At 45.6% G+C, this 22,405-nt stretch overlaps 1 protein-coding gene across 2 annotated transcripts in view; it reads left to right on the forward strand.

The window, feature by feature from the left end:
- LOC123989381 overlaps positions 1-13,262 on the forward strand; it is a 13,326-nt gene extending 64 nt beyond the window's left edge. The window contains exons 1-9 of one of the 2 annotated variants that reach the window (XM_046290341.1): positions 1-178; positions 1,053-1,231; positions 8,048-8,152; positions 8,299-8,448; positions 8,661-8,900; positions 10,296-10,671; positions 10,887-11,128; positions 11,491-11,666; positions 11,934-13,262. The exon at positions 1-178 is cut by the window's left edge and continues 64 nt beyond it. In XM_046290341.1, the coding sequence (XP_046146297.1) occupies positions 58-178; positions 1,053-1,231; positions 8,048-8,152; positions 8,299-8,448; positions 8,661-8,900; positions 10,296-10,671; positions 10,887-11,128; positions 11,491-11,666; positions 11,934-12,810 (2,466 nt within the window). In that variant the 5' untranslated portion in view covers positions 1-57 and the 3' untranslated portion in view covers positions 12,811-13,262. Of the gene's footprint in view, positions 179-770; positions 900-1,052; positions 1,232-8,047; positions 8,153-8,298; positions 8,449-8,660; positions 8,901-10,295; positions 10,672-10,886; positions 11,129-11,490; positions 11,667-11,933 lie in introns of those variants that run through there. The other variant, XM_046290342.1, reaches the window with a different exon arrangement.
- The last annotated feature ends 9,143 nt before the right edge of the window (positions 13,263-22,405 follow it).

The following is a 22,405-nucleotide window of genomic DNA, read 5'->3' on the forward strand; positions in this document are numbered from 1 at the left end:
ATTATTTGAATGTTTACATGACTGTTTCTGTGCGTTGGTAACAGATAATAATAAAAAATGAGCAACGAAGCGGTCTTTGAAACAATTGAAGAGGTCAATAAGCATATCTCACACGTCGAAGAGTCAACCTGTGTGAAATATATTTCTTACCGTGTGGACAAGCGCTTCAATGACCAAGGTAAGCTAGCTAGCAAGCTAAAGAGCGTCACATATATAACAATGAGACAGACATTTCACCGGATGTATATATGTGATGCATCCTGTTGGCGTTTACTCTCTACCAAATATGGTGAGAGGAATCCCAGTGGCCGGCAGTGAGAGAAGATGGAGCGAGATGGATTTTCGCCCAAATTCTGCAAATTTTCTCATCGATGAAACATTTGATCTTTATACAGTTCTTTCATAAGTATAATCTGTAACAGAGTGAACTGTGTTTTGTAAACTTCGCCCTTTGCCAACGTTTAAAAAATATACGTTGTTTAGGAGTACAAGGGTACTTCACAGAGTAGTCGTTCTCTAAATGAGATATGCAAATCAATGCGCCAATAGGATCTCAGTAGCTCGTGCTTGGCTCTGCCCACCTCCTTGCTTCTTCTGCTCACTATGATTCATTTGCTCCTATTGGAAACGACAGGTTCTAGTCTATCTTGGGTTAGTTATAAAAAATCTTTGAGTGTTCTGGAGCAAACTTGCATTGATCAAGCTACTGCTATCTTTTAGCCCTTCTATACTATTTAGCTACTGATACTACTATACTAAGTAACTATTGATTGATTATTATTCTTATGTAGCTAGTGATGTATATTATGCTACTGGGGTGTGTTCATTAGTCAGAAACCGTTTACTTCATACATAAAATGTTTTGCAAAATAAAACAAGTTTCTATATGACAAATTCAGGTAGGTCCCTCCCTGTTTTGTTCTGTTTGCTCTGTAAGCTTAGGTTGGTACCTAGACTGTAAACGATTTCCATTGCAAAACGGTTTGCAACAGAATCCGACTAATGAATACACCCCTGGACTCATGGCTCTTTCAATGTGTTCTGCTAAACAGGTTGGAAACCACAGGACCACAAGAACAGGCTATACTGGGAATGGAAGTACGGCAAGGGTACTCCCTGTATCCCCTTTGACGGTGTACCGTTTGTGTTCATCGGACACAAGCTAATGGGATGCCACAGGGGCCGGGCAAAGTGTGGAATCAAGAAGAGGCAGGAACTTCAGGATCAAAGGGTATCTATGATATCTATATCTATGATATTCTGAAACGCCTTTTAAGTGTTCCATGTAAATGATTAGGACGTATTGTGCATCTGAACCTGGATCAAATTCATTAGGACACATCATAGCAAAACTTTTCAAAACATTGTGCAATGGAAAAAGGAAAGGAGCTTTTCTTATTGGAGTTCAGGTTGTCCCACCTTATTTCAGTACATTTTCTTCCATATGGTGCCTAATCAAATAACATTTTATTGGTCAAATACACATATTGAGCAGATGTTATTGCAGGTGTAGCGAAATGCTTGTGTTCCTAGCTCCAACAGTGCAGTAATATTTAACAACAATATGCACAAATCTAAAAGTAAAAGCATGGAATTAAGAAATATATAAATATTAGGACAAGCAATGTCAGAGTCCGGAGTGTGTGTGTGTGTGTGTGTATACACTTCCATTCAAAAGTTTGGGGTCACTTAGATATGTCCTTGGTTTTGAAAGAAAAGCACTTTTTTGTCCATTAAAATAACATCAAATTGATCAGAAATACAGTGTAGACATTGATAATGCTGTAAATGACTATTGTAGCTGGAAACGGCAGATTTTTTAAATGGAATATCTACGTAGGCGTACAGAGGCCAATTATCAGCAACCGCCACTCCTGGTTTCCAATGGGACATTGTGTTAGCTAATCCAAGTGTATAATTTTAAAAGGCTAGTTGATCATTAGAAAACCCTTTTGCAATTATGTTAGCACAGCTGAAAACTGTTATGATTAAAGAAGCAATAAAACTGGCCTTTAGACTAGTCAGGTATCTGGAGCATCAGCATTTGTGGGTTCGATTACAGGCTTAAAATGGCCAGAAACAAAGAACTTTCATCTGAAACTCGTCCGTCTATTCTTGTTCTGAGAAATGAAGGCTATTCCATGTGAGAAATTGCCAAGAAACTGAAGATCTCGTACAACACTGTGTACTACTCCCTTCACAGAACAGAGCAAAGTGGCTCTAACCAGAATAGAAAGAGTGGGAGGCCCCGGTGAACAAGAGGACAAGTACATTAGAGCGTTTAGTTTGAGAAACCAATGCTTCACAAGTCCTTAACTGGCTGCTTCATTAAATAGTACCCACAAAACACCAGTCTCAACATCAACAGTGAAGAGGCGACTCCGGGATGCTAACCTTCTAGGCTTAGGCATTGTAGGATTTTTAATGAATTTATGTGCAAATTATGGTGGAAAATAAGTATTTGGTCAATAAAAGTTTTTCTCAATACTTTGTTATATACCCTTTGTTGGCAATGACAAAGGTCAAAAGTTTTTTGTAAATCTTCACAAGGTTTTCACACATTGTTGCTGGTATTTTGGCCCATTCCTCCATGCAGATCTCCTCTAGAGCAGTGATGTTTTGGGGCTGTTGCTGGGCAACACAGACTTTCAACTCCCTCCAAAGATTTTCTATGGGGTTGTTATGACTTCTATGAAGGGTGAGTGGAGGAGTCAAGCGCAGAGAGCAGGTAATTCCGTACGTGGATCTTTTATTCCAAAGACAGCGGAGACACGGACACGCAAAACACAAGGGCGCATGAAACAACCCGTCCTAAATACACAGGACCAAATCTGTCCGGAAAAATAGAGATCACACTAGTACACCAACACCAATAAACAGAGAACAAGCCCGCACAATACCCAGCGGGCCTAGTGCCCTTAAATAGCCTACAAACAAAACTAACTCAAAACAGGTTTAACCAATTAGACCCAATTAACAGAAACAAAAGGGAATCGATGGCAGCTAATAGGCCGGCGACGACGACTGCCGAGCGCCGCCCGAACAGGAAGAGGCACCATCTTCGGCAGGATTCGTGACAGGGGTTGAGATCTGGAGACTGGCTAGGCCACTCCAGGACCTTGAAATGCTTCTTACGAAGCCACTCCTTCGTTGCCCGGGCGGTGTGTTTGGGATCATTGTCATGCTGAAAGACCCAGCCACGTTTCATCCTCAATGCCCTTGCTGATGGAATCTCACGATACATGGCCCCATTCATTCTTTCCTTTACACGGATCAGTCGTCCTGGTCCCTTTGCAGAAAAACGGCCCCAAAGCATTATGTTTCCACCCCCATGCTTCACAGTAGGTATAGTGTTCTTTGGATGCAACTCAGCATTCTTTATCCTCCAAACACGACGAGTTGAGTTTTTACCAAAAAGTTTTATTTTGGTTTCATCTGACCATATGACATTCTCCCAATCTTCTTCTGGATCATCCAAATGCTCTCTAGCAAACTTCAGATGGGACTGGACATGTACTGGCTTAAGCAGGGGGACACGTCTGGCACTGCAGGATTTGAGTCCCTGGCGGCGTAGTGTGTTACTGATGGTAGGCTTTGTTACTTTGGTCCCAGCTCTCTGCAGGTCATTCACTAGGTCCCCCTGTGTGGTTCTGGGATTTTTGCTCACCGTTCTTGTGATCATTTTGACCCCACGGGGTGAGATCTTGCGTGGAGCCCCAGATCGAGGGAGATTATCAGTGGTCAGTGTCTTCCATTTCCTAATAATTGCTCCCACAGTTGATTTCTTCAAACCAAGCTGCTTACCTATTGCAGATTCAGTCTTCCCAGCCTGGTGCAGGTCTACAATTTTGTTTCTGGTGTCCTTTGACAGCTATTTAGTCTTGACCATAGTGGAGTTTGGAGTGTGACTGTTTCAGGTTGTGGACAGGTGTCTTTAATACTGATAACAAGTTCAAACAGGTGCCATTAATACAGGTAACGAGTGGAGGACAGAGGAGCCTCTTAATTAAAGAAGTAGTTACAGGTCTGTGAGAGCCAGAAATCTTGCTTGTTTGAAGGTGACCAAATACTTATTTTCCACCTTAATTTGCAAATAAATACTGTGAGCGGACCAAGTAATTGGGTGTCACTCTAAAGCGGGAAGGTGGAATAAACGAGTCAGGAGTAGGTTTTCTTGATTGAACACAGTTCTCTATTGAGGGCATTTGGTCAACACAAACACTCCAACATAATCAATGAAAATCTTCCAAAGCAAAACATACATCTTCTTCTCCAGATGAAACAGGAACACAATAGGATTATCTTTAAACTACAACAAAAAGTCACGGGATTGTCACCGTCTTAGTGGTTCTTCCTGGATAGCTCCTCTCTCTCGGTGGCCATCTTCCAGAGATAGTTTTCCCCCCTCTCTGCTGGTTCCATTCTCTCTCTTATAGGGGAAGGAGAGTATGTCATTAGTACCGTCAGCTGTGCTTAATTGCCTCTGGTTACCTTGTCTCCCATTCCTTGTTGGGCCACTATCCATGAGCCCAGCCTGCCCTCTGGTGGTCCTTCCACAATACATTAAAAATCCTACAATGTGATTTTCTGGATTTTTTTTCTCATTTTGTCTGTCATAGTTGAAGTGTACCTATGATGATAATTATAGGCCTCTCATCTTTTTAAGTGGGAGAACTTGCACAATTGGTGGCTGACTAAATACTTTTTTGCCCCACTGTATATATATATATATAGTACCAGTCAAAAGTTTGAAAACACCTACTCATTCAAGGGTTTTGCTTTAGCTTGTAGAATAATAGTGAAGACATCAAACCTATGAAATAACACGTTGAATCATGGAGTAACCAAAAAAGTGATAAACAAATCAAAATATATTTTATATTGGATAATTCTTCAAAGTAGCCACCCTTTCCCTTGATGACAACTTTGCACACTCTTGGCATTCATGAGGACTGCCACAAGAAAGGAAGACCCAGAGTTACCTCTGCTGCAGAGGATAACATTTTCAGAGTTACCAGCCTCAAAAATTGCAGCCCAAACAGAGATCAAAAGACACATCTCAACATCAACTGTTCAGAGGAGACTGCGTGAATCAGGCCTTCGTGGTCAAATTGCTTCAAAGAAACCAATACTAAAGGACCCCAATTAGAAGAGACTTGCTTGGGCCAAGAAACACAAGCAATGGACATTAGACCTGTGGAAATCTGTCCTTTGGTCTGATGAGTCCAAATTTGTGATTTTTGAGAGTAGTAGTTGGTGAACGGATTATCTCCGCATGTGTGGTTCCCACTGTGAAGCATGGAGGAGGAGGTGTGATGGTGTGGGGGTGCTTTGGTGACACTGTCTGTGATTTATTTATCATTCAAGGCACACTTAACCAGCATGGCTACCACAGCATTCTGCAGCGATACGCCATCCCATCTCATTTGCGCTTAGTGGGACTATCATCTGTTTTTCAACAGGACAATGACCCAAAACACCTCCAGGTTGTATAAGGCCTATTTGACCAAGAATGAGAGTGATGGAGTGCTGCATCAGATGACTTGCCCTCCTCAATCCTCCGACCTCAACCCAATTGAGATGGTTTGGGATGAGTTGGAACACAGAATGAAGGAAAATCAGCCAACAAGTGCTCAGCATATGTGGGAACTCTTTCAAGACTGTTGGAAAAGCATTCCAGGTGAAGTTGGTTGAGAGAATGCCAAGAGTGTGCAAAGCTATCATCAAGGCAAAGGGTGACAACTTTGAAGAACCTCAAATATAAACTATATTTTGATTTATTTTACACCTTTTTGGTTACTACATGATTCCATATGTGCTATTTCATAGTTTTGAATTCTTCACTATTGTTCTACATGGTAGAAAATATCAAAAATAAAGAAAAACCCTGGAATGAGTAGGCGTGTCCAAACTTTTCACTGGTACTGTGTGTGTGTGTGTGTGTGTGTGTGTGTGTGTGTGTGTGTGTGTGTCTGTGTCTGTGTCTGTGTGTGTGTGTGTGTGTGTGTGTGTGTGTGTGTGTGTGTGTGTGTGTGTGTGTGTGTGTGTGTGTGTGTGTGTGTGTGTGTGTGTGTGTGTGTGTGTGTGTGATGTATAGACATTATGGACAGTATGTGGATAGAGTATTTAGTTTGTAGAATACATAGGATAGAATAGTGTATATATACAGCAAAAGTTTAATAGGATGGCATTGACTAGAATACAGTATATGAAAAGAAAAGAAACGTACTCTCACTGTCAACTGCGTTTATTTTCAGCAAACTTAACTTGTGTAAATGTATGAACATTTGTATGAACATAACAAATAACAACTGAGACATAAACTGAACAAGTTCCACAGACATGTGACTAACAGAAATTGAATAATGTGTCCCTGAACAAAGGGGGGTCAAAATCAAAAGTAACAGTCAGTATCTGGTGTGGCCACCAGCTGCATTAAGTACCACAGTGCATCTCCTCCTCATGGACTGCACCAGATATGCCAGTTCTTGCTGTGAGATGTTACCCCACTGTTCCACCAAGGCACCTGCAAGTTCCCGGACATTTCTGGTCCTGGACATGATCAATGGGATTGAGATCCGGGCTCTTCGCTGGCCATGGCAGAACACTGACATTCCTGTCTTGCAGGAAATCATGCACAGAACGAGCAGTATAGCTGGTGGCTTTGTCATGCTGGAGGGTCATATCAGGATGAGCTTGCAGGAAGAGTACCACATGAGGGAGGAGGATGTCTTCCCTGTAACACACAGAATTGAGATTGCCTGCAATGACCACAAGCTCAGTCCGATGATGCTGTGACACACAGCATGATGCTGTGAATCGATCCTGCTCCAGAGTACAGGCCTCGGTGTAACACTCATTCTTTCGACGATAAACGCGAATCCGACTCTCACCCCTGGTGAGGCAAAACCACGACTCGTCAGTGAAGAGCACTTTTTGCCAGTCCTGTCTGGTCCAGCGACGGTGGGTTTGTGCCCATAGGCAACGTTGTTGCTGGTGATGTCCGGTGAGAACTCCTACAAGCCCTCAGTCCAGCCTCTCTCAGCCTATTGTGGACAGTCTGAGCACTGATGGAGGGATTGTGCGTTGCTGGTGTAACTCGGGCAGTTGTTGCAATCCTGTACCTGTCCCGCAGGTGTGATGTTCGGATGTACCGATCCAGTGCAGGTGTTGTTACACGTGGTCTGCCACTGCGAGGATGATCAGCTGTCCGTCCTTTCTCCCTGTAGCGATGTCTTAGGCGCCTCACAGTACGGACATTCTAATTTATTGCCCTGGCCACATCTGCAGTCCTCATGCCTCCTTGCAACATGCCTAAGCCACGTTCATGCACATGCACAGGGACCCTGGGCATCTTTCTTTTAGTGTTTTTCAGAGTCAGTAGAAAGGCCTCTTTAGTGTCCCAAGTTTTCATAACTGTGACCTTTATTGCCTACCGCCTGTATGCTGTTAGTGTCTTAATGACCGTTCCACAGGTGCATGTTCATTAATTATTTATGGTTCATTGAACAAGCATGGGAAACAGTGTTTAAACCCTTTACAATGAAGATCTGTGAAGTTATTTGGATTTTTACAAATTATCTTTGAAAGACAGGGTCCTGAAAAAGGGATGTTTCTTTTTTTGCTGAGTTTACATATGAAATGAGTAAAACAGCATTTAAACATTATTAGTGACCAGTGTTCCATTATTAAAGTGACCAGTAATTCCATGTCTATGAACATAGGACAGTAGCCTCTAAGGTGCAGGGTTGAGTAACCGGGTGGTAGCTGGCTAGTGACAGTGATAGATCAGGGTACTGGTTGGAGGCCGGCTAGTGATAGCTATTTAACAGTCTGATGGCCTTAAGATAGAAGCTGTTTTTCAGTCTCTCGGTACTGACCTCGCCTTCTGGATGATAGCGGGGTGAACATGCCGTGGCTCGGGTGGTTATGGTCCTTGATGGTAATGAATATGACCCTGGTTTCATCAATGCTTCAAGGTAGTTGTGGGGTTCACAACCAATCTCAACAATTCCATTCTCACCTGCCACTCATTTTGGTCTTTCAGGCAAAAGATGGCAAGGAAAAAAGAAACCTGTTGCTGAAAACCAAGAAAGTAGCATGCCCTGCTGTGTTCACAATCAGCCGCATTGTGAAGTTCCCTGGATTCAAGGTACGGGTGAAACTGTGTTTATGTTTATATATGTTTATTATGTAACTCCAGTGACCGTGCACCACAGTCAACATTAGAATGCACATCAGACTAATATACATAATTATATCTGTGTGTGTGTGTGCGCTCGCTCCATACTGCATCAGTTGGAGAAGGACACATCACGGTTGAGGAGGGTCATGTCTATTTCCATCAAACAAGCTCTCCAGACAGACCCAGCCTCAGTGCAGTGGAAGATACAGTATTTCCTCAAAATACCCAGTGTCACTGACCACAAGGGCCATCCTATTGGAAAGGTATTACTATGTTATTACTATACTATGACCATGGGATCTATTGCATTGGACTCTCTTTAGGCTACATAACTGTATGTCTGTTCGGTACACAGATGTAATAAAACCTTGATCTTTTAAAATTCCCTGTGGAATACAAGTATCTGACCCTGTAACAGTAGTTAGGGGTATTTTCTCCCCACTTAAAAAAAGCCACACCCTCCTCGTTCCCTCAGGGTGCAGATCAGATGGACGACAGGGTCAAAGGTTACATCCGAGCGTTGGTGCAGCAGGGGGTGAGGAAGGTGAAGGAGGTAAAGAACCAGATGGTCCAGTACGTGCGGACGGAGCTGTTCCAAGACACGACCCCGCCGCCGCTGAGGCGCTTCTTCCCCACAGAGAAAACCATCCATGCCGTCATGGCTCAGGTCATCGCGGAGGAACACTACAGCAAAATAGACCTGGTCAACCTGCTGGTGAGAAGGCTGTGCAGCACTATCATTCCCACCTATTCATCAGATATTTGGATTGTCTTCTGAGATAAGGCCATTGGGGCTGGTGGTGTTAACTATGTTTTCACTGCAATTTATTAACAGTTTGTATGCATGTCACCCACCCTCTTTGAAACACTTGTTTAAAGGGGCATTTTACTCACTATTGTTTCATTAGTCTTTTTGATATAATCCCAAAACATTCTGCATGTCAACATTCATGCTTTCAGTATATATTGCTTTCAGTATCCTGATGCCCAAAATCAAGGAAAACCGACAGTTGTGCAGGGCACATGAGGCATTTATACGTTATATTCTTCTAGAATCAATGGGTAAAGAATTGAAATGACAATTGAATAGCTTCCCAAATCCCAGTCTGTAGCTTTCAGTTTGGATGATTGTGTGTTAGTGCCTGTTTCTGTGCATGATAGAAAGACTTGACAAGGCTTTATCATACAATTCAGGAACGCACATGCAGAGTTTTCCATGGATTCAAGAAAAATGAAAATTCATAACATCTTTGTGGTGCGTTATCCTTACATGGGAAGAGCAGAAAGCCACTGAAAATGTTTGTCATCAGCCCAGATCCTGGAGTCTTTCCAGAGACTCCTTTTTCCACCAACAAAGGTTGTGTTTACTAATTGATCTTTACACATCAGATCTTTTTCAGAACTGATCTGATTGGTCAAAATACCAATTAGGGAAAAAAAGATCCGAACTGGGCTGCCTGTCTAAACGCAGTCACTGAATTGGATACATAGTCATTGCCTCCATTGCAATTGTATTTATATTTTAGTAATTTAGCAGACGTTCTCATCCAGACAGATTTTTCACCAAGTCGGCTGATTCTAACCGGCAACCTTTCTATTACTGGCCCAACGCTATTAACCGCTAGGCTACCTGCCACCCTACTTGTTGACAGTAGATGCTGGCCATTATTATGTAAATCTACAACAACAACTGGGTTGAGTGGTGTCATTCTCTCGGACCCCAACACTCTCTCCCTGAGCCCATTACCCAGACAGAACAGCAACACCAGCAAAGCTAAAGCACCCCTCATTCTGGAACTGCTTTTTAGAAAGTATGTAGTCTGAAACTTCTACACACTTGTTGTGGTGAATGAATACATGTGTGTGATGTAACAGAGCACAGATAAATATTACTCCATGACACGCCATTGGGGTTGTTTAAGTTCATGGGAATATCATTGCTGTGGTTTAGAATAAGACAGACATGTTATAGCAAAAGTCAAGGTGCACAACCATATATAAAGCTCACACTGGCGCAAAAAGGAGTTTGGTTAGCACTGAAATAATTGAAAGGACGCAAAAGTTTCACCTCAGCTATTAATCATAACAACCCCCCCCCCCCTCCTCTTAGACCTTGGCAGAGAATTGGAAGGCAGAAGCTCCTAGAATCAACTTCCTGCTTAGGGTTCAATCAGAGGTCGAGAACCTGTTGCTCTGCTACCAGACGGACTGGCAGCGGCGGCTGCTTCGGCAGTATGGCAAGGAGGTGTGCTTCCTGGACGCGGCCTATAAGAGGACGCGCTTCCCCCTGCCACTCTTCTTCCTGTGCGTGCGCACCAATGTGAGCGTGGCGCCGGTGGGCCTGTTTGTCGTGCAGTCGAGGAGCGCCGAAGCCTTGGGGGAGGCGCTGGGGGTGTTCAGGCAGTGGAACCGGGGCTGGAGCCCAGCCTACATCCTCACTGAACACTGCCCTGTGGAGATGAAGGCGGTGGAGGCAGCATTCACAGGTGAACAGTGGTGAGGTTTTAATGTTAGCTATGAGGTGGGAAAAGCAAGTTAGCTTCATAATGTGCTCTCAGCACTGTTGGCTGTGAGTTTCAGGATTTTCTTTTGAAAAGACCTGTTGGTCAAGAAAATGTTTAATCTGTTACAATCTCTAAATACTAGAACATTAGGGGGTTAGAATTAGCTAATTACGGACTGTTTCTCATTCCAATCTCAGGTGCTCAGGCAGTCTTCAGCGATCACCTGCGGGAGAGGACCTGGACCAAGTGGCTGAGCAACCGGTCCCGAGCCATCACCAACCAGGAGGGGATCTTTGATATGATGAAGGCCATCGCTGGTGCCCTTACCAGAGAGCAACACCAGGGGGCAGTAGAACTACTACAGCAGAGCCCCATCTGGTTGGAAAAGAGACAACTTTTCAAGAACTGGTTCACTAACAAGTGGCTGTCAGAGGAGAAGGTTTGTAGTGCACATGTCAATTACTGAAATCATAGGGGCAATGGGGTCAGGTCCTGGACCTGCTGTGTCATAACCTGCGTATTAATGAAGGTCAGGGTGGTTAGACAGAAAGCAGATCTCAGACCTGTGCTTAGAGGTGCTTTCATCCAGAAGCAGACAGCATGTTTAAACCACACCTACTGTATGTAGACAATCTGTAGAAGTAGCAGTAGCAAGTGTGTTATGTTTTTGCTAGCTGAATTCCGTGATACAGTATCTAGCTATAGATCCATAATATGCTAGCTATAGGTCCATAATGTGCATCCTAGTCTAATGATGGCGCATACAGAGTTAGCTACATGCTCTTGTTTTTGTTCATTCAGAGATGGGCTAACGCTGTGAGGGTTGATATTGTCAACTTTGTGTCTATGGTGAACGGAGGTCTGGAAATGCAGAGCGACTTTTTCACACATAATAACATGAAGGTCCATAAAAAAGACACCCTGAGCCAAATGCTACAGTTTCTTGTTGACGACTACTTCCCACAGATGCACCAAAGGTAAGTTCGTTTTAGAATAGGATTCAATGTCATTTAGAATAGTATTTGCTGTCAAAAATGATCTTCTATTGACATATCTGCTAAATTTATGCCATACACCATATAATTTACAGTGTTTATCTTCTGCATTGGGGTTAAGATGTAGGATGTGGACTCATCTTGACATTTGACTACTTTTGTAAACTTTTATTTTGGAGTGTAATTCCCCTTTAATGTAAGTGTTGATGTTTGGTCAGTCTAAACCTGCTACATTCCCTGAATCTCCAGGTACACAGACCTCAACAGCCAGTCCTCTGGCGAGTACAACCTCAACCCCACTGTGCCTCCGTTCCTGTGGCATCGCCCTTGGAGTGTGGTGGCCCTGGTGATGGACAACATGTCTGCGGCCCTGCAAGACCCCGACATCGTGGTGGAGCAGGCCAGCGACGGCACCTTCCGGGTGAAGAGTCGGGCAGAGACCACGGCACCGCGGTCCTACTCGGTCAGCTTCGGGTCAGAGTCCACCTGGCCCTCCTGTGAGTGTGAGGTGTGGAGGGACCAGCGCCTGCCTTGTGAACACTTCTGTCACGTCTTCAGGTCTGAGCCTAATTGGACCTGGGAGCACCTGTGTCCCAAATACAGGGACCATCCTCTGCTCATGCTGCATTCACAGACCACTCACACCACAACAGAGGAGATAGAGGAAGCCCTCAATGGTCTAATGCATCTCTCCCCAGCTTCCCCAGTCTCTCTTCAGTGGGATGGGCCTGAAGAAACAGTGCCACTGGTGCAAACTCCTCAAACTCCACAGTTACAACTGCATAGCATACAAACACAGTGGGTGGCCCCACAGGCTTCACAGGGTCTGCGGGAGAGGGAGGAACTGCAAAAGGAGGAACTGCAGAGGGAGTGTGTGGTCAAACTCAAATCCATCATGGAGAATGTGAGCGGGATCAACGACATTGACCACCTACAGGAGCTCAGGCAGAAACTGGACGTTCTCCAGGCTCAGAGTGAGGCCATGCTGGTTCAGAAGGACGCTAGCGTCAAAACAGTTACCACCCCCACGGGGAAGAGAAAAAGGGCAGGGGTGGAGATTATCGTGGCCATGCCCAAACGCATCAAAGTGCTCTCCCGGGTTGATGTAGAAAATGTTCAGAAATAGCTTTCTTCTAAAGAGGGAAAATAAAATACGGTATTAATCAGGTTGTCTCTCTTATTTCTTGGGTGATGTACAAATAACTCTTTGTTAGGATGTTATCACGTATCCAGTCCTAGAAAGTGTTTGGCTGCTTGATCACAAGGGTCAGCTTGATGTAAGATGCTGCGCACGTTCACAAACCTTTCCATAACAATTGAATAAATTAGTTATATTGCACAGTCCAAACTATTTAGAAATTAGCCAAGTATCTCAACTCCATGCTGATTTCTTCTGCGGAGTTGAGTGGAGCCTAGTTTTTGGAGTAAACCTCCAACATTCTTTGAGTCGCTGTATAATCGATACTTCAAAATTGTAAATTCTTAAACCCTTACCGTGTATCTATTTTTTTTTTCCTCTCTGGCTTTCTTTGTTTGCTGAAATCCATACCTTTTAAATAAAAAGTTAATCAAATACAACCACTGACTGTTTCCTCATTGAAATTCATTTGGCATATTTGCTATGTGAGTTGCTATGTTAGAGCAACAGCCAGTGGCATCATGCCCATAGGGGGCAAAAAAAGCACGTGCCCCCTCAGATTTTTCCATTTGATTTATTTTTATTAAAAACGAAACTTCAGTTTTAAGCCCACGTTTTATCCTAATTATTTATAAAAAGATCTGTCAGTGGTATTTTGGATCGGCAGCACACTGAATGGACCAGGCAAAGAGTACCACCAATGTGTTGAAGGAAACAATGTACTGGCGACTGTGTCAGTGTGCATGTGCCCGGGTCGCCACAGAAGTTGCTAGAGCGCGATGAACAAGGACATCCCAGCCGGCCAAACCATCCCCGAACCCGGACAATGCTAGGTCAATTGTGCGTTGTCTCAGTCCGGGACACAGTCTGGTATCGAACCCAGATCTGTAGTGACTCCTCAAACACTGCAATGCCTTAGACCACTGCACCACTCGGGAGGCCAATTTCCTGGTGATTTCACAGCCTTTAATGTCCAACAACGAAATAAATATATATTTACTGTATATATATATATATATATATGTACACAATAAGAGTCAAAAGTTTGGACACACCGACTCATTCAAGAGTTTATTTTTTATTTTTTACTATTTTCTACATTGTAGAATAATAGTGAAGATATCACGTCTCCCACCGAAGGTGGCTCCCCTGCCTGTTTGGGCGGAGCTCGGCAGTTGTCGTCGCCGGTCTACTATCCGCCACCGATCCCTTTTTTTTTTCTTTTTGTCTTATTGGTTGCACCTGTTCCCTCTTAAGTTTATTGATTTATGTCTATTTAAATCTGTTAGGTACGCCTAGGTTTGTGCGGGATTGTTACTCTGTTGGTTGTGGATGTGTTTTCGTGTTTGTTTTCTCCGGACTGTTTGGTCCTGTGTTTGGGCTGGTCTGTTTGGTCCTGTGTTTGGGCTGGTCTGTTTTATGCGCCCTGTATTTTGGAGTGACCATTTTGTGCCGGAGAATAAATTACGATTTACCGAACCCTCTGCTCTCTGCACCTGACTCCAAACCCACCACTCCTAGTAAACTCTGACAGAATCCCGCACCATTTGAATGGAGTCAGCAGGAGCAGCCGCACCTCCTCTCCCATCGATGGAGGAGCGAGTCATCATACGGCCATTCTCCACCGGATTGGGTCGGCAATAGACCAGATGATGGAGAGGATGGACCGATGGGAGAGGAGTGGCCTACCTCACCTCCAGCTCCTCTTCCACCAGCACCACCTACCTTGTATTCATGTCACCCACCCTCTTTGAAACACTTGTTTAAAGGGGCATTTTACTCACTATTCTATCGCTGTAGCCTCCGGGAGGACGTCCGCAGGGGGCTAGCTTGTCGGGACACCACCCTCTCCCTCAACGAACTTATCAACATGTCCATCCGACTGGACAATCTGCTGGCTTGCCGCGGGCGTCCAGAACGGGCCCTGTTGAGTCCACCTCCCGGCCCTCCCGCGCCTATCCCCATAGAGTTAGGAGGGCCGCATCAAGGGGGACCGGAGGAGGAGGCTCCTCCTGCACCAGGTGTGATCGGAGAGGACACACTGCCGATCGGTGCTGGAGAAGCTCGTCTGGGAGTCGGGATGGCAGGCAGAGCACACCTCGTTCACCCCAGGTGAGTCAGCACCAGACTCACCCAGAGCTCCATGTTGGCCATATGTTCTTACTAATTTCTTTTTCTGAGTTTTCTCCCTCTCTACAGCATAAGGCGCTAGTCGATTCAGGCGCAGCTGGGAACTTTATGGATCATGGGCTCGCGTTAAGGCTAGGGATTCCCCTGGTGTAGTTAGACCAAGCTTTCCCTGTGCACTCCTTGGATAGCCCGACCATTAGGGTCAGGGCTGGTCGGGGAGGCCACGGTGCCACTGGAGGGGGATCATAAGGAGCGGATCAGTCTCTTCCTTATTGATTCTCCTGCGTTTCCAGTGGTGCTGGGGATTCCCTGGCTGGCTAATCACAATCCTGAGATTTCATGGAGACAGGGGCTCTCAGAGGGTGGTCAGAGGAGTGTTCAGGCAGGTGCATAGGAGTTTCCATCGGTGCGATGATGGTGGAGTCCAGACCAGGATTCCACTGTGCGCATTCTTTCTGAATATGCCGATTTGGCTATCGCCTTCTGTAAAAAGAGGGCGACCCAATTACCACCTCATCGACGAGGGGATTGCGCGATAAATCTCCTGGAAAACGCTGCACTTCCCAGGATTCACGTGTATCCTTTGTCCCAGGAGTAGACAGTGGCGATGGAGACATACGTCACTGAATCTCTGGGACAGGGGTACATTCGGCCCTCCACGTCACCCATCTCCTCGGGCTTCTTTTTTGTGAAGAAAAAGGAGGGAGGTCTGCATCCGTGTATTGATTATAGAGGTCTGAATTCCATCACAGTGGGGTTTAGTTACCCACTACCTCGCATCGCCACAGCGGTGGAATCATTTCACGGGGCGCGTTTCTTCACAAAACTGAACCTTAGGAGTGCGTATAATTTGGTGCGTATCCGGGAGGGAGATGAGTGGAAGACCGCGTTTAGTACCACATCTGGCCATTATGAGTACCTCGTCATGCCGTATGAGTCGAAGAATGCTCCAGCCGTTTTCCAATCTTTCATAGATGAGATTCTCAGAGACCTGCACGGGCAGGGGGTGGTAGTGTATATCGATGATATACTGATCTATTCTGCCACACGCGCCGTCCACTTGTCTCTGGTGCGTAGGGTACTTGGACGACTGCAGGAGCATGACCTGTACGTCAAGGCTGAGAAATGTGTGTTCTCCAAACAAGCCGTTTCCTTCCTGGGTTATCTAATTTCCACCTCTGGGGTGGTGATGGAGTGTGACCGCGTTACAGCCGTCAGTAATTGACCGACTCCAACCACGGTAAAGGAGGTGCAGTGGTTTTTAGGGTTTGCCAATTACTACCGGAGGTTTATCCGGGGTTTTGGTCAGGTGGCTGCTCCCATTACCTCACTGCTGAAGGGGGGGGGGGGGTCAGCAGAGGCGGTCAGAGCTTTCAGTTGTCTGAAGGAGCTGTTCACAGACACTCCCGTGCTGGCTCATCCGGGACCCCTCTTTGGCATTTATAGTGGAGGTGGACGCGTCCGAGGCTGGGGTGGGAGCCGTGCTATCACAGCGCTCCGGCTCGCCACCAAAGCTCTGCCCCTCCACTTTCTTCTCGAGGAAACTCGGTGCGGCGGAGCGGAACTATGACGTGGGGGTGTTAGCTGTAGTCTAGGCTCTGAAGGTGTGGAGACATTGGCTTGAGGGGGCCAAGCACCCTTTCCTCATCTGGACTGACCGGGCAGCGAGGAGATTGAATCCGTGTCAGGCCAGGTGGGCCATGTTCTTTACCCGATTTTGTTTTACGATTTCCTATCGGCCAGGCTCCCTTAATACGCAGGCTGACGCGCTGTCCCACCTATATGACACCGAGGAGCGGCCCATCGATCCGACTCCCATCCTCCCAGCTTCATGTCTGGTAGCACCGGTGGTATGGGAGGTGGACGTGGAGATCGAGCGGGCGTTACGGTGTCCAGCAGGTGTTCAGTATGTGCCGCTTGGTGTCTGTGATCGGTTGATTCGATGGGCCCATACACTACCCTCTTCGGGTCATCCTGGGATCGAGAGGACAGTGGCCCACTTTGGTTAAGGTACTGGTGGCCCACTTTGGTTAAGGACGTGAGGTTTTATGTCTCCTCCTGTTTGGTGTGCACTCAGGGTAAGGCTCCTCGACACCTGCCTAGAGGGAAGTTACAGCCCCTCCCCGTTCCACAACGGCCGTGGTCGCACTTGTCAGTGGACTTTCTCATCGACCTTCCCCCATCTCAGGGAAACACCACGATCCTGGTCGTTGTGGATCTGTTTTCTAAGTCCTGTTGTCTCATCCCGTTGCCCGGTCTCCCTACGGCCCTACAGACAGCGGAGGCCCTGTTTACCCATGTCTTCCGGCACTACGGGGTGCCTGAGGACATCGTTTCTGATCGGGGTCCCCAGTTTACATCCAGAGTTTGGAGGGCGTTCATGGAACGGCTGGGGGTCTCGGTCAGCCTGACCTCAGGTTTCCACCCTGAGAGTAATGGGCAGGTGGAAAGAGTGAGCCAGGATGTGGGTAGGTTTCTGTGGTCGTATTTCCGGGACCGGCCTGGTGAATGGGCAAGGTACGTCCCATGGGCGGAGGTGGCTCAGAACTCCCTCCGCCACTCCTCTACTAACATTTTGCCGTTCCAGTGCGTGTTGGGCTACCAGCCGGTCCTGGCTCCATGGCATCAGAGCCAGACCGAGGCTCCTGCGGTGGAGGAATGGGTGCAGCGCTCGAAGGACACCTAGAGAGCCGTCCAGGAATAATTAAAACAAGCTAGTGGACGGCAGAAGAGGAGCGCTGACCAGCACTGCAGTGAGGCCCCCTGTGTTCGCACCGGGGGACCAGGTCTGGCCCTCGACCTGAAACCAGCCCCTCTGCCCGCCCTGCAGGAAGCTGGGGCTGCAGTGTGTGGGGCCATTTAAAGTCCTGAGGAGTATAAACGAGGTGTGTTATAGGTTACAGCTTCCTCCTTACTATCGCATTAACCCCTCGTTTCATGTGTCTCTCCTCAGGCCGGTGGTGGCTGGTCCCCTGCAGGAAGGTGAGGTGCCGGAGGTCCCTCCGCCCCCTCTAGACATCGAGGGGTCCCCGGCGTACACTTTACATGCTATTCTGGACTCTAGACGCCGGGTGAGGGGCCTACAGTACCTCGTGGACTGGGAGGGGTACGGTCCGGAGGAGAGGTGCTGGGTACTGGTGGGGGACATTTTAGACCCTTCATAAATGAGGGACTTCCACCGCCTCCACCCGGATCGCCCTGCGCCTCGTTCCCCGGGTCCACCTCGAGGCCGGTGGCGGCACGCTGCGGGAGCCACGCGTCAAGGGGGGGGGATGTCACGACTCCCACCGAAGGTGCCTCCCCTGCCTGTTCAGGCGGCATTCGGCGGTCGTCGTCGCCGGTCTACTAGCCGCCACCGATCCCTTTTTCCTTTTAATTTCGTCTTATTGGTTGCACCTGTTTCGTTTCTTTATTCATGTCTATTTAAACCTGTTAGGTCCGCCTAGGTTTGTGCGGGATTGTTACTTTGTTGGTTGTGGATGTGTTTTCGTGTTTGTTTTCTCCAGACTGTTTGGTCCTGTGTTTGGGCTGGTCTGTTTTATGCGCCCTGTATTTTGGCGTGACCGACTCAACCTACCACTCCTAGTAAACTCTGACAGAATACATCAAAGCTATGAAATAACACACATGGTATCATGTAACCACAAAAGTGTTAAACAAAACAAAATATATTTTATATTTGACATTATTCAAAGTAGCCACCCTTTGCCTTGATGACAGCTTTGCTTTCTTTGTCAAGGAAAATATTGGATATCAGTATCGGCCAAAAATGTCATATCGGTGCATCCCTAGTACGTACATATCCCAACCAGAAGCCATGGATTACAGGCAACATCTGCATCAAGCTAAAGGCTAGAACTACCACTTTCAAGGAGCGGGAAACTATTCTGGACACTTATAAGAAATCCCACTACGAACCATCAAACAGGCAAAGTGTCAATACAGGATTAAGATTGAATCCTTAAGAGAAACCCAGCCGCCAGTTTCCCAGTGATGCAAGCCTACCAGATGAGCTAAATGCCTTTTATGCTCGCTTCGAGGCAAGCAACACTGACGCATGCATGAGAGCACCAGCTGTTCCAGACGACTGTGTGATAATGCTCTTGGTAGCCGATGTGAGCAAGACCTTTAAAACAGGTCAACATTCACAAAGTCGCAGGCCGTGACAGATTACCAGGATGTGTACTCAAAGCATGCGTAGACCAACTGGCAAGTGTCTTCTGACATTTTCAACCTCTCCCTGACCGAGTCTGTAATACCTACACGTTTCAAGCAGACAACCATGGTCCCTGTGCCCAAGGAAGCGAAGGTAACCTGCCTAAATTATTACCGCGCCGTAGCACCCACGTCGGTAGCCATGAAGTGTTTTGAAATGCTGGTCATGGCTCACATCAACAACCTCATCCTGGATACCCTAGACTCACTCCAATTCGCATACCAATTCGCATACCCCAACAGATCCACAGATGACGCAATCACACTCTACACTGTTCTTTCCCACCTGGACAAAAAGAAAACCTATGTGAGAATACTGTTCATTAACTATAGCTCAGCGTTAAACACCATAATGCCCACAAAGCTCATCACTAAACTAAGGACGCTGGGACTAAACACCTCCCTCTGCAACTGGATTCTGGACTTCCTAACGGGCCTTCCCCAGGTGGTAAGGGTAGGCAACACCACATCTGCCACGGTGATCCTCAACACTGGGGCCCCTCAGGGGTGCATGCTTCACTGTTGGCGTTGAGACTGGTGTTTGTGGGTACTATTTAATGAAGCTGCCAGTTGAGGACTTGTGAGGCGTCTGTTTCAGAAACTAGACACTAATGTACTCGTCCTCTTGCTCAGTTGTGCACAGCGTTGTACGATATCTTCAGTTTCTTGGCAATTTCTCGCATGGAATAGCCTTAATTTCTCAGAACATACTGATGAGTTTCAGAAGAAAGGGCTTTGTTTCTGGCCATTTTGAGCCTGTAATCCAACCCACAAATGCTGATGCTCCAGATACTCAACTAGTCTAAAGAAGGCCAGTTTTATTGCTTCTTTAATCAGCACAGCTGAAAATTGTTCTAACATAATTGCAAAAGGGTTTTCTAATGATCAGTTAGCCTTTTAAAATGATAAACTTGGATTAGCTAACACAACGTACCATTTGAACACAGGAGCGATGGTTGCTGATAATGGGCCTTTGTACGCCTACGTAGATATTCCATTGAAACTCAGCCGTTTCAAGCTACGAGAATAATTTACAACATTAACAATGTCTACACTTTATTTCTGATCAATTTTATGTTATTTTAATGGACAAAAATGTGTTTTTCTTTCAAAAACAAGGACATTTCTAAGTGACCCCAAACATTTGAACGGTAGTGTACTTAATATATATATAAACACACTACCGTTCAAAAGTTAACACCCAATTGCCTTGTGTAAAACAATTCTTGCCGGCTTTCACTCAATAACCTTTAGCTGCAATGACTGCAAACAAATGCTTCCTGTAGTTGTTGATCAGTCTCTCACATTGCTGTGGAGTACTATTGTCCCACTCTTGCATGCAGAACTGCTTTAACTCAGCGATATTTGTGAGTTTTCAATCATGAACTGCTTGTTTCAAGTCCTGCCACAACATCTCAATTGGGATTAGTAGGCCATTCCAAGACATTTAAATGTCTCCCCTTAAACCACTCGAGTGTTGCGTTAGCAGGAAATCAAATCAAATTGTATTTGTCATATACACATGGTTAGCAGATGTTAATGCGAGTGTAGCGAAATGCTTGTGCTTCTAGTTCCGACAATGCAGTGATAACCAACAAGTAATCTAACTAACAATTCCAAAACTACTGTCTTATACACAGTGTAAGGGGATAAGGAATATGTACATAAGGATATATGAATGAGTGATGGTACAGAGCAGCATACAGTAGATGGTATCGAGTACAGTATATACATATGAGATGAGTGTGTAGACAAAGTAAACAAAGTGGCATAGTTAAAGTGGCTAGTGATACATGTATTACATAAGGATGCAGTCGATGATGTAGAGTACAGTATATACATATGCATATGAGATTAATAATGTAGGGTAAGTAACATTATATAAGGTAGCATTGTTTAAAGTGGCTAGTGATATATTTACATCATTTCCCATCAATTCCCATTATTAAAGTGGCTGGAGTTGGGTCAGTGTCAATGACAGTGTGTTTGCAGCAGCCACTCAATGTTAGTGGTGGCTGTTTAACAGTCTGATGGCCTTGAGATAGAAGCTGTTTTTCAGTCTCTCGGTACAGTATGCTTAGGGTCATTGTTCTGCTGGAAGGTGAACCTCCGTCTCAGTCTCAAATCTCTTCAAGACTGAAACAGGTTTCCCTCAAGAATCTCACTGTATTTAGCGCCATCCATCATTCCTTCAATTCTGACTAGTTTCCCAGTCCCTGATGAGAAACATACCCACTGCATGATGCTGCCACCACCACCATGCTTCACTGTGGGGATGGTGTTCTCAGAGTGATGAGGTGTTGAGTTTGCGCCAGACATAGTGTTTTGGCCAAAAAGCTCAATTTTAGTATCTTCTTCCATATGTTTGGGGAGTCTCCCACATGCCTTTTGGAGAACACCAAACACATTTGCTTCTTTTTTTATTTAAGTAATGACTTAAAGTGTACGGCTTAAAGTGGTCCTATGTGCTCCGTGGGATGTTCAAAGTTTCTAATATTTTTTATAACCCAACCTTGAGCTGTACGTTGTCCCTGACCTGTTTGAAGAGCTCCTTGGTCTTCATGGTGCCGTTTGCCCCTTGCATACTGGTGTTGCAGACTCGGGGGCCTTTCAGAACAGGTGTATATATACTGAGATCACATGACAGATCATGTAACACTTAGATTGCACACAGGTGAACTTTATTTAACTACTTATGTGACTTCTGAAGGTAATTGGTTGCACCAGATCTTATTTAGGGACATCATAGCAAAGAGGGTGAATACATATGCACGCACCACTTTTCTGTTTATTTATTTAATTTTTTTTGGGCTACTTTGTGTATGTCCATTACATGAAATCCAATTAAAAAATATATTTCAATTACAGGTTGTAATGCAACAAAATAGGAAAAATGCCAAGGGGGTGAATACTTTTGCAAGGCACTGTACATGCCAGTGAAACTGAATATCATGCACTCAAAAAATGAAATGAATGCAGGTGTAAAACACAAAAGGGGACATATTTGCATATGTTACAGTCTTGTGAAGGCTGGCTGAATTCTGACAAAGAGTATGTTCTTTTATTCCAGCATGTCTACAGATTCTCACTTCTCCCTATTTTTGTTTTCTTGGAAATGTTAAGGCATGTTAATGTTAATGTTTTAGGCAATCCCTGCTGAGCTGCTTAGACCTGGCCCTGGGAGTCTGCTATGCTTTAGGATGTCACTCTGGCCTTTGCCTAACACACCTGAAACCTA

This window comes from Oncorhynchus gorbuscha, linkage group LG11, assembly GCF_021184085.1.
Source record: "Oncorhynchus gorbuscha isolate QuinsamMale2020 ecotype Even-year linkage group LG11, OgorEven_v1.0, whole genome shotgun sequence".
Classification (NCBI taxonomy): Eukaryota; Metazoa; Chordata; class Actinopteri; order Salmoniformes; family Salmonidae; genus Oncorhynchus; species Oncorhynchus gorbuscha.